At 41.5% G+C, this 11,898-nt stretch overlaps 1 protein-coding gene across 3 annotated transcripts in view; it reads right to left on the reverse strand.

Moving 5' to 3' along the window:
* The window catches only part of ZNF507 (zinc finger protein 507), a 30,643-nt gene extending 19,085 nt beyond the window's left edge, over positions 1 to 11,558 (reverse strand). Inside the window, exons 1-4 of one of the 3 annotated variants that reach the window (XM_045531918.1) lie at positions 11,522 to 11,558; positions 9,857 to 9,950; positions 1,999 to 4,130; positions 472 to 589 (exon numbers count right to left, since the gene is read on the reverse strand). In XM_045531918.1, coding sequence (XP_045387874.1) covers positions 472 to 589; positions 1,999 to 4,128 — 2,248 coding nt within the window. In that variant the 5' untranslated portion in view covers positions 4,129 to 4,130; positions 9,857 to 9,950; positions 11,522 to 11,558. Of the gene's footprint in view, positions 1 to 471; positions 590 to 1,998; positions 4,131 to 9,856; positions 9,951 to 11,386; positions 11,404 to 11,521 lie in introns of those variants that run through there. The other 2 variants (XM_045531919.1, XM_045531920.1) reach the window with 2 other exon arrangements.
* Positions 11,559 to 11,898: the final 340 nt, after the last annotated feature.

Below are 11,898 nucleotides of genomic sequence, written 5' to 3' on the forward strand. Positions count from 1 at the left end.
TGGATAAGAATAAGATCACAGCAGGAAGCCTCAGTTAAAGTTTGAGGTGGGGGCCTACCATCTGCAAAAGCTATATTCTCAGTAGGTCAATGGGTACTGAGAGAGGGAGAGGAGGTTTTCTTTCTCTGTTGCAGCTTCTCCAGCTTGCTGGTACAGCACCTTCCGAGGGTCTATGCTGTAGTTTGGCTCTTACAGGACAGCATAAATTTCAACTGCACCATCTACCTACATAGCTAAAGCTGAGTCCTTACTAATCTAGTGTTTCTTACCTAGGACCTAGCAATAATTTACTTCATTTAGCCCTTGGCATTTCCTCAGAAATAGAGATAAGATTCACTCACATCCATAATGTAAAAACACGGGAGAATTCGTATACTTTAGTCCTGAAAATAATCCACATGACAACTAAGAGCATTTTTACTTCGTATGCTAGTCACTGCAGCCTGTATAAAAAAATATGAACACAGATACCTTCCTGCACACACTTTCCATCGGTTGTATCACTGGCAATTCCTGACTCGTTAGAAGTTGCTACAGACGTGGTATCTGGAAGACTGTGTTGCTCCCTCTCGTGATTCCTCAGTTGACTCTAAAAAATTGAGAGAATATATGATTTTCAGTAAATACACATGTGCAGTTACTACTGTAAAAAGGGTTTATTGCATTCATGGCTTAGTACCCAGAATATATTATCAATATTTAAAAATCAAATCTGCTAAAAGATTAATTGACATATTTGACAATTTATAGAAACAAATACATTAGAGAAATCATAATCTCTTCAAAAAGGCAGTTCCTCTTTCATACTCTCCAAAAGAAGTCACCGCTGTCTCAGGTGTTGTCTGCATGGCACGTGCATGCTTACTGAACCGCTGGCAGGCCCAGAGGAGGAGAGGGCAGTGCTCAGAGGAATGCAGCACTTTCACAAAAATAAATCTGCATCAGTAATCACTGGACTCCTAATATTTGCCTTTAAATATCAACTAAATGTGTTAGAGAGACCTAATTGGAACTGTTCCTCCAGTGATCTCCTCCTCCTCTACTTTCACCCCCATGAATCAAGAGTACAGCAGCAAAAAAAGCTCCTAGAAACTTCTGGAACTTGCATTTCAGCCTATTTGGATGTGCTACTTGGAATTTCATGAGGGTGATCCAGGCAGCACAGAATCTCAGACTCAAAGGTTTTTTGTTCCTGGTTACCTTTTTACTATCAGCTAGACCCCAGCTCTGGGGCATCTGAGAGAAAAAGTCTACATCCCAGTTAGCCCTTTAGGATACATTTTTAAAACATTTTCAAAGAGTCACCTGGCCCACTGAAGAAGAAAAATTCTAAACCAATGATTCAATGAATGCAAGTTTTCTTTACAAAAGAATGATTTCATACAGGCTGTTGGTTTTAAGGTCAGCACATGAGATGAAAACCACAGTCAAAATTACCCTTTGAAGTCCTTTAAACTGGCTGTAAAAAACAGTGTATGTGGCTCTATTTTCACTGTACTGCCTTTCAATAAGCCCAAGATAGCCTATTTTTTTCCTTCTGCAATGATACAAATTACTATTGGCTGTGTAGCAGCTGAAGCGAATGACTTGCATTTTGGGGCCACGTAAGATGAAAAACACATATTTTTTACCTTGATGATACATGGTTAAATCTGTATAAGTCAAACGTGTGTATCATGTCAATCCACTGTACATTCCCTTATAATTGAAAATCAACACTTAAAAAATATATATACACGCTAAAACACTAATAAACACAGAGGTTGTTCAAGGAGGCAGCAGGCAGGGGAAAGATGTTAGCAGCAGAAATTCTGAAGGTCTAGATTTCAGTCCCAACTTTAACACTAATTAGCTGGGATCCCCAGGGCAAAGTGTCAGACTTATCTGGGACTCAGTTTCCTCATCTATAAAAGGAGGTGGTTGGATTAGATCTACAAAGTTCCCACCTCACTGTACAATTCTCAGGTCCTCTGAAAGATTTCATCAACTGAGGCTTACCTTGTAATGAAAAGATTCTTCACACTGCTTGCACTGGTATATTCTGGTTTTACAGTGGTTGATCATGTGGCTCTCCAAATCTTTGCTGTTGTCGGCTATGTGCTCACAGATGGGACACTGGTAAGGCTGTCTCTGTCGATGGACTCGCAAGTGCTGCTTGATGTAGCCTTTGTTACCGCTCGTGTAGTGACACAGGCGGCAACGGTAGGGTCGCTCAGAGTTAGGGATGTACTCCACCACACTGCTTCCCGACAAACCGGTATCGCTGTTGGGTTGGCACTGGGCGTTGTCTTGCAACTCTTTCAAAATGTCATCGTCTGAAGCATTTTGGTCTGTCCTTTCTCTCAATTTTTCAATCACGGTGAGTAAGGACATGCTGATGCCTGTCTTAACTTGCCCGACTGACAATTCCTGCCTTCCCTCCGGGAGCGCTACCAAGGTAGAGTTACTTTGGTTAAAACTAGTTAGTCCATCTGGAGAGGTTTTAAGCGGTGACATCATTTTTGAATACGCTGCCAAGGTACTATCTACTTGCCTTTGTCCAGTATCTGGGTCTAAAAGGTTTATATCCCCATAGTGCCCGAGGTTGGCTCTTGTAAGTTCTGCAGCTCTTATAGGCATCGTGACAAGGGCTTCTGCAGCTAGTGAGTGCAGTCTAAGAGACTCCGAATTTGTCCTTCTTCGGCCTGGCGGGGCATTCTCATCAGGGGCCAGGCCTTTATTTATCAACTCGTCTTTCTTCTCTGCATTGCTCCAGCCTATGATCAAACCCCCAATATCAACAGTACATTTATCGGCATGATAAACGTCATCTGTTACTTCACACCCAATCTGGGCTTCTGCCTGGCTCAGGTTTTTCGCCTCTTCAATTTCGGCATTCATGAGGAAATGTTTCTGTGAAAGAGTTTCTTCAGCACCTGGCAACCGCTCCACTATCACATTAACGTGACCTTTTTTATTTGGGCTACTGCTAATGATTTTCTGTGCTGATGAAAGTAGGCTATCAGCAATCAGATTCTCCTCCGCGTCTGAAATCACCTCTAGCATTTCTTCCTCACTAGCGTCAAGGGTAACAGACTGACTTAGATGCACACCCCTTTCTGCACTCTGTTCTAAAGGAGGTGACGATGGTAACTGTTCTGAACTGCAAATTTGCACTTGTACTGATGGCCCATTGTGGATACTCAGTTCACTGTCTCCAATAGCAATGACGACTGCATCAACCCCACCAGGTGCAGCAGCCACGGAAGAATCCAGCAAGCCTAGGGGCTCATTTTCATTTTCAAAGATCGGATAGGAGCAATCAACTTCCCCAGCATGTTTCCAAGCATGTGTTTTCAACATCCTCTGCTGGCCACAGGTGTAACTACAAAACAAGCACCGATACATGCCATACTGTTCATACGCATACCATTTCCTCCTACCCATTTCTGCCACGGATGAAGTTTGGATAGCATGGGTTTGTGGACTGTCTGCATTTACTGGGACATCAGGAATGGGGTCATTATTTCTTTCTATTGTTCTCTGACATAAGGAGTTGGAAGGGCTTATGCACTGCTGGGCTTTGGATTGAGCATGACTACTGGCATCATTTTCATGGTCATTTACCACATGAGCTTCAAGTTCCTCTTGGCTTTTAGATGTGATATGGCACTCTGAGCACATCAGTATCACTTCATTCTGCTGACCATGCTGCTTAATGTGATCTTTTAACACAGGAAAAGACGATGACAGAAACTTACAAAGGCTGCACTGGTAAGACATAGCCTTCCCATCATTCTGGGCGGGAGAGTCAGGAGTAAGATTTGTTTGTGACATCTCGGCCCTTCTAATAGCAGCAGCAGGTGACTGGGTTACTTTAGCTGGAATCTCACAGAGTTCTTGGGTTTCAAGAGAGCGTGCTGTGGCACTTGAACGTGTGCGTTTTTTCCCAATTAAAAGACATTTTTGTGACTTTTCATGTTCCACTATCTTGCTTAATTTCTGGATAACATGAATTAATGGATCTGTTTTAGCTTTTCTTTGTTCATCAATTTCCAGCGAAGGACTGATGATATTTTCAGCAGTCAATATAGCTTCCTGTTCTCCAATATCTGGCACCAACATGGCAACACTGTTGCTTTCTTCCATATCTAAAAAGGGTAACATACAACAGAAAAAATACAGGTTACAGGATACTTACAGGCATTCAGGAACTATATGCCAATTTTAAGCTAATCTTAGTGTTTTCTAAGATGGGAGTTCTGTATCTGGCTACTCCCAATATACACAAATTGTTCAGAATTTCCTCTGAAATGCAATGTCCTGTAAAGACTGATGATGAAGATCCTTCCATCCTTCCCTTGTTTCTTTGGAAATGACTTTAACCACATTTATCTCGATTTTTCTTCACTTTCCTTGCCCTTGACATTCAGATGAACCCAATCAGTACTCCTTTTTCCACAACGCCAAGGAAAAAGACTCTCATTCCCTGATTAAAGGAATATGGCCATTCTCATGGCATGGGGAACCACCTCAAGTTACTCAGAAATAACATTCTATAAAGCCAATGATTGATACAATTCTTTTTTAAAAATTTTTATTTATTTATTTTTAGAGACACACTCTTGCTCAGGCTGGTTTGGAACTCCTGAGCTCAAGTGATCCTCCCGCCTTAGCCTCCCAGAGTGCCAGGATTATAAGCGTGAGCCACCACACCCAGTTGGATTGATACAATTCTTGAGAAACTATTCTTACACGAAATAACTAGTTTTATTACTAAAATCATAAATTTCTGTTTTTTCCTCTCCAAATTGTGAAACCATAGTCATTTAACCTATTGTAAAGGGTATAGTGAATTTTGAGAAGTACTATGCAAATGAAACTAAATAAAAGTAATGACCCAGTTCCTACTTTTACTTCCTTTGATTTATCTTCCTGAAGATAAACCACAAACTATGCTGTGGTTTTTTCTAGAGGTCACATTAGTGGTCAGCTATTACTCATACCCACATATATGTATTTTTTTTTTTTTTCTGAAAGGGAAAAGGGCATCAGAGAAGGAAAAAGTTTATATCCCAATTGTATTTCAGGTCCAGATATGAACAGAAGCCCTTAGAAAAGGTTATTTGAAGATTCTAATAATGCATTACGACCAAGGAAGTCACTAAACATAAAATACTCATAAATCTTTCTGCCTAAGTCTTGAATACTCTTTATATTTCCTGGCAGTACTTTCATTTCAAACATTTCCTTTGGCTTAAAGTGAGATTAATTTGTTGACTTGGATCACATTTTTAAGTTTAGGCTTTTTTCCAGCAACAAGTTTTGTTTTTCCACATTTTAGGTGCATTCTGGAATCTTACTCACAACATTCAATAAATGCCAGCAAAATTTTTAGTGGCACTAGCTATAGACCAAAGACCATACTATTCTTAAACTTCAGTCACAGGCTCCGAATTCTTATTTTAGGTGGTGAATCATGGCTTCTCTTCCTCACATGGCTGAATCAACATGTAAAGGGCCCCTGGGCACCTGCCAGGATTATACCTAAACTACCCCCTCCCCCCAGTGCTCTGACCAGCTTCAGTGCCAGGACGCCCACATCAATTGGCTACAGCTTTTCCTCTCCTATTTTCTACTTCTCTGGCACACCAGCTTTCTAGATTTAGGTCCATACCAGGCAAAACTACAAACATTTTACTCTTGGCTTCTTTGGTACTACTTCTTCCCTCCTCCCTAATACTCTGCCCCATGGGATCGGCTTTTTTGTCTTTTCCACTGACTGCCCTCATGGCAGGAACTGCGTTCCACAGACACTGCAACAGTGACAGCTATTCTAGCTCCCAAAAGCCAGTGGTCCTTCAGCCACTCTCTCCCCTGAACAACCTCTCAAAAGACTAGTTCTGTTTCCTCTTTCTCAGGTAGAAAGAACAAGTCTTTTTAGATCGTTACACTCAAGCTTAAGTCACTGAAGAGGAGACCAATAGGGGAACAATTTGTTTCTTTACAAAAACCCTTCTGTGAGTTTCTAAGTCACTCTACTGCCTTAGAATTCCATATTTTTAGGCCAAGGGGAGCTGTGGCTCTTCATGTGACTACTGATTTCTTTTTAGGATGATTAACTTTTAAAGGCTTTATTTCTTTCAGTTCAATTCTTAAATGCAAATTAGTTAAATAAGTCTAATATAGGAATCCTCAAACATTCAATTTTCTGGACAAGATATGGCTCTCTACTGTAGATCTAAGGTCTTCTTCCCCATGAAATGTAACATCCATGTAGGCTGACAATAATTTAGAGGTTAACAAGTGAATGTTTGTTCAACAGACTTTGGACACCCACAAGGTTACAAAGGTGACTCATGTTATCTCTCTTTTACTTAATGATATAACAGAAGTGACAAAGAGCAGTACAAATTGCTCCCCATGGACATTTCAGTGTGTACCTTAAAAAGAAAGTGAAATGAAGAGGAGGAAGAGTTCATCTTATCTCAAGGAAAAGACTAATACAAAAGAATCTGACAAAACATTCAGATTTTTAAAGCTGTGTCTGCTCAGGCATTAAGAGCTAATGGAAATTTGCAGCAGATGCTCCAATTTTCCCTGAACATTTATGTAAGTATCTCATTTTAGAGGCTGCATACATTTGGGGATAAGTACAGTAATGGCAGCTATAAAACAGATATGACAACATAAAATACATCAAGAAACACCTGAAAAACCAGTTTGGGTTCACATGCAAAATCAATGCACAAGTTAAATCTCATAAAAACAAAAGTATCTGTTAAAAAACGGTTAGATAAACAGCTCGTAATAAAGGATACACAGAGGGGAAGTTACCTTAAGGCTAACTCCTCAAATTCTCACAAAAATTTTACTTACATCACAAATGTAGAGATATATATTTATATACATGCATGTATATATGCAAGGTATATGCATATATATGAGATTGCATGTCAAGTGAAGTAAAATTTATTTGAATAAAAAAAGAGATGAAAATAAGAAATACAAATATAATCCCAGTGGCTCAATAATGATTTCAACGTGGATTATGATAATCTGCATACTACCCTTGGCCTCCCAGAGATCAGTGTAAAGACAGCTTTAATAAATGACCACAGTGGTAGTGTGTGGGTAAGGTGGATAGGGTAGGTATAAAGTAAGAATGACAGGTTCTGTAACTGAAGTTGAGTGATGTGTACCTAGGAGTCCATTATACTATTCTTTCTACTTATGTGAATGTTTAAAAATTTTCATACTACGAAGTTAGAAAAAAATCATCATGTCCAAGGCACAAAGCAAGGTATCAAGAAGAATGGAAAAATTTTAAATTCATAGGACTCATTGTTTAAAACTGAGCTAAGTGGCTAAGACAAACATATTTATAAGTTAAAAAGAATTAAGTTATAGCTTCTAAACAATGTAATAGTACACAATGTAAAACAGAAGGCAATAGTCAATGACAAAGTCCTAAAAGAGACTGAAGAGTTCCGGCGAGGAAAAGGTAAGTAAATAAAGACTTCTCGAAGAGGTAAGATGTACACTGGATCCCAAAGGATGGGCAGTGTGCCAGATGTCACCCATTTGCCCTCTGGACTCACTGAATCCCCCCTCTCTACTCCATTCCCTGTCTCAGTAGAGATTACATCATTAGGCTCCCCTGCTCTCTGGTTTCTGGCTGAGGTCAGCCAACGGAGAGCCATGACAGCTCAGAGGGAGGCAGCAGAGTGAGATCAGAATATTCATTGTCCTGGTTCACTACCTCCAGGTCACCTTCGGCTGGCTGTGTTCCTCAAAAGGAGGCCACTTTTCTCCAGGTAGGCCGCTCTACAAGACTCTTCTGATTCTGGTACATTTTCCTTTTCCTGGTGCTGCTATCTCCAGAAAACAGTATTATCCCTGTGGTTTGACTACGTAAGTCCAACACCTTTATTATTAGTATCTCTGTAAATATACCCTCCTTGAATTATCCTAATTTGAATGTACCATTTGCTTCTTTAGAATACTGTAGATACAAGTTGACACAAGGATAAGACCGAAAAGGAAGGCAGCCGCAACATTACTGTATTTTTGGAAGTGAGAATAAGCATGCTAGGGGTTAGTGAAAAGATCAACATAGCTGAACAGGAAGGTTCACTAGGAGAGAAGACCAGAGGCATTAGCAAAACAGAGTTCTTGTTTGGAATCTTTAGATATAACAACATTGGAACAAATACATTAAATAAATAAACAAACAAAAGTTGTATCCCAAACCAGAAAAATTCTATAGCCTTTTCCACCAAGTCTCTCAAATCTTTCCTCGACAACAGTATCTACAGGCAAAAGCTTATAATTAATGTCTTTTCCAAGAAAAGTTAAAAGCCAAAGTATCTTGGTTGTCTCTATTTCCTTATAATTTGCTATTTGGTTTATATGCGTATCTAATTAGTTCTTTTTAGCTATAGCAGCATGGTTATCAAGTTGAACAATTCATGTGGACCCAGAGAGAAGGCTGTAATTTTCTGTATATAAGTGAAGGCAGTACAATATAATACAAAAGAACCTTCTCTTTCAGAATAAGAATTTGTTCTTTTCCAACTAGAAAAAAAAATTGTACTATAAAAGTAATGGCCAATGAATACCCCATTCTTCCTGATTATAATTCTAAAGTAAAAACATTGGCCCAGCTCAGTGGCTCACACCTGTAATGCCAGCATTTTAGGAGGCCTAGTGGGAGGATTGCTTGAGGCTAGGAGTTCAAGACCAGCCTTGGCAACATGCTGAAATCCTGTCTATACAAAAAATTGGGAAAAAAAAAGAAAAAAAATTAGCCAGACATGGTGGTGTAGGCCTATAGTCCCAGCTACTATGGAAGCTGAGGCAGGAAGATGGCTTCAGCCCAGGAGTTCAAGGCTGCAGTGAACTATGATCACACCACTGCACTCCAGCATGGGCAACAGAGCAAGATCCTGTCTCTAAATGAATGAATGAATAAAAAAATGCAAACAACAACAAAAAAAACCCATTTATTTTGCTCCAGCGAAAAGAACGCAGGGGACATAAGCTTATGGGCCCCTCCCCCAAGTGCCCTCAGACAGCTGTGTGACCTTAGGCAAGTCACTGTCTGTGGGTTTTAGATTCCTCAGATATAAAATAAGACGGCAGACATGGATGAACTTTTAGGTCCCTGAATTATAAACTGTCTATAAAAAGTTATCTGGAAACCGCTTACACATTATTTATAGATTTACCTTACTAATGCCAGCTATAATTTATCTGACTTAAAATCTTCTTAGCTCAATGTAATTATTAATTGCTGCTAAGAAAAAACTAAGTGTAAATATCGTAAGTGTATGAATCTCATAGTCTAGAGTTTCTTAGCTGGCATCTAGCCTGAGAGAACATTCTACTTTGGCAGCTGCAATTAAGACATAAGGTCTAACTAACATAAACCAATATTCAGATTTACTATCATTTATTGAGCACCTATAATGTGCCAACCACAGTGCTGGAGACTACAAAAACGTATAAGGAAATCCTTGCCCTTGAGTTGCAAGTCCAGGGTGTAACACCTACGTAGATTTTGTTTAATACTCATGTAATTCCTGGTAATACTAATCTTTTTTTTTTTTTTGGGCAGATGAGGACTGAGGCTCACAGATTTAAGTAGTAACTGGTTTAAGAACTGAAATCCAGGCCTGTCTGATTCTAAAACCGTGATTTCTCAAATATACCACTCTTCCTCCTAGTTCTTAGTGAGAACAAAAATGTATCCTTACATCTAGGCTGTATCAAACATGGTAGTGTATTTGATCTTCTTAACTGTTTGGGACAGGCTAGGTGGATGTTACACAATTTCATAAATAAGAAAACACTCAGCGCAGTTTAAGTGACTTACCCAAAGTTACATGGCTGTTAAGTGGCAGAGCCAGTGTCTTTCAAATCAATTCCTGAAATTAATACAGTCCCTTGGATCAATCTTCAAAATCCAGCTGTGGCCAAGAATGAAAGTATATAGTATCAAACATTTCTTTCTTGATGAAACAAAGTAATGATGTTTTGGCAGTGAAAAATTTCCCAATATTCCACTTCAAAAAGAAATTCAGAGGAATGTTCATGCAAGCTAATTACATGATGCAAATTCACATAATTTACCTAACAAGTATACTTGAGGATTTTGCAGAAGTTAGGGAAAAAAAGAAAAAGAAAAAAAAGCTCTGGAAACTTCTCACAATAATTGCACATTTTATGTTTTACCTCAGAATTTAAGTAATTGACTGAAAACACAATTGGGTTTTGACATCACTTTCTAATGAATATAGAACAATAAACTGCAATATCGTTATTTTAATCTTAACCAAAAATACGATCTGAAGAGTGATTCTGCAAATTTTACAAACAGTGGGCAAAACAGCGACATAAAAAGATATGACACAGTGGCGTGACCTATATATCTTCTAATGCAGATTCCTACCCTGGCCCAATATTTCTTTGTTACTGTTTCTTACACTAGCTAAAATTAATCTAAAAGATAAAAGAACGCTTATTCGTTTCACCTAGAATGCAACTATCTTATCGATTATGGTTAAATAAAACAGTTCACTGTCAGGGCAGAAGGCACATCTTTGGGCCTCCCCCAAGTTAATTCTGAAGGAGTTGGTGAGGTAAAGGAATGAAGGACCAGGCTTTCTTTTAATCAATCAGGCAATCCTTACACTGAGCCAGAGAGGAGTATTGAAGTACAAACTCAAGGAGGTGATAAATCCATCAACTGCCCGAGAAGAGCGATGCTGACTGATAGCAAATTACAGCCCAGATCGCCTTCGGGTTGGCAAGGTGGCCTCCGCCTCCCTAATCATCCTGGGTTTTCACACAAACCATTGACTCCGGATGCCCCCAGGTCTTAAGCGGTGGGAGCTTCCTCCAGGGTGTCAGTGATCTCTGGAGAGATCATTCCATGAAGAGGCTGGTAGTAAGTGTAGAAGGCCAAGACTGCTTTTCCGTACTAGCTTTTCCCACACTACGCAGTGGCTAAAGGACTGGGACGACTGGGGGTGGGGAGTTGACAAGAGTAATCAAGAAATGCGGCGAGAACCATCCTGGCCGGCCTAAGCGATTTCACATCTGCAGAAGGGAAGGAAGCAACGCCTCGGGCGGACCTGCCCGCGGACCAGGCTGGTGACAGTAAGCGGGGAGCAGCAGGTTCCCACCCACCCAGCTGCAAGGCAAGCCCGAGGTCTCCGCAAGCCTTGCCGTGGGCTGCACAGAGGACAGAACAGGGACACGGAACTCGGGGTATGTGGAGAACACTAGGCAGGTTTCGGCAGGCTGAGGAGGAAGCGGGTGCCGGCAGAGGCCTGAGGGGAGGATGCACATGGTCGGCGGCAACGCTAACAGCGGACTGAGGGGCGGCCCCGGGACGCAGTACCTGCGGTCGGGCGGCGGCTGCTGCTTCCGCGAGCCTCCTTTGGCCGGCTAGGACTCGGCCGTGCCCTCGCCCTCGTCCTCGCCCCACTCCCTCCCGGCTGTTTTCCCTCTTTTCCCCCGCTTTCCCCCTCCTCACCCGGAGCTCCAAAATGGCGGCGCTGGGGACGGATCACGTGAGCCGTGGGTCGGTCAGGTGACTCGAATGGCGGGCAGCGGGGGCGGGGCGAGGCCCAGGCCCCGCCCATGGGCATCCCCGTCAGCCGAGGCCGGGCGGGCGCGAAGAAGGTTCCGGGCGGGTTCGCCACAGTGCCGGCTCCCAGGTGGGGTTCGGGCCCGTGTGGCCTGACTCTAATGACCTCTGCGCTGTCCTGTCAGCGGTCGTCTAGGTCTAGAGGTCAGAGTGTGTTCACGCCTCCTGAATCTGTGGGCGGCTTCGTCCCCCCACGCCCCCCGCACCACTGGCTTTCACCAGCCGCACTGAGGTCTTTTAAGCCACGTTTTCCAGCTTCTTTC

Source organism: Lemur catta, chromosome 19, assembly GCF_020740605.2.
Source record: "Lemur catta isolate mLemCat1 chromosome 19, mLemCat1.pri, whole genome shotgun sequence".
NCBI classification, from domain to species: domain Eukaryota; kingdom Metazoa; phylum Chordata; class Mammalia; order Primates; family Lemuridae; genus Lemur; species Lemur catta.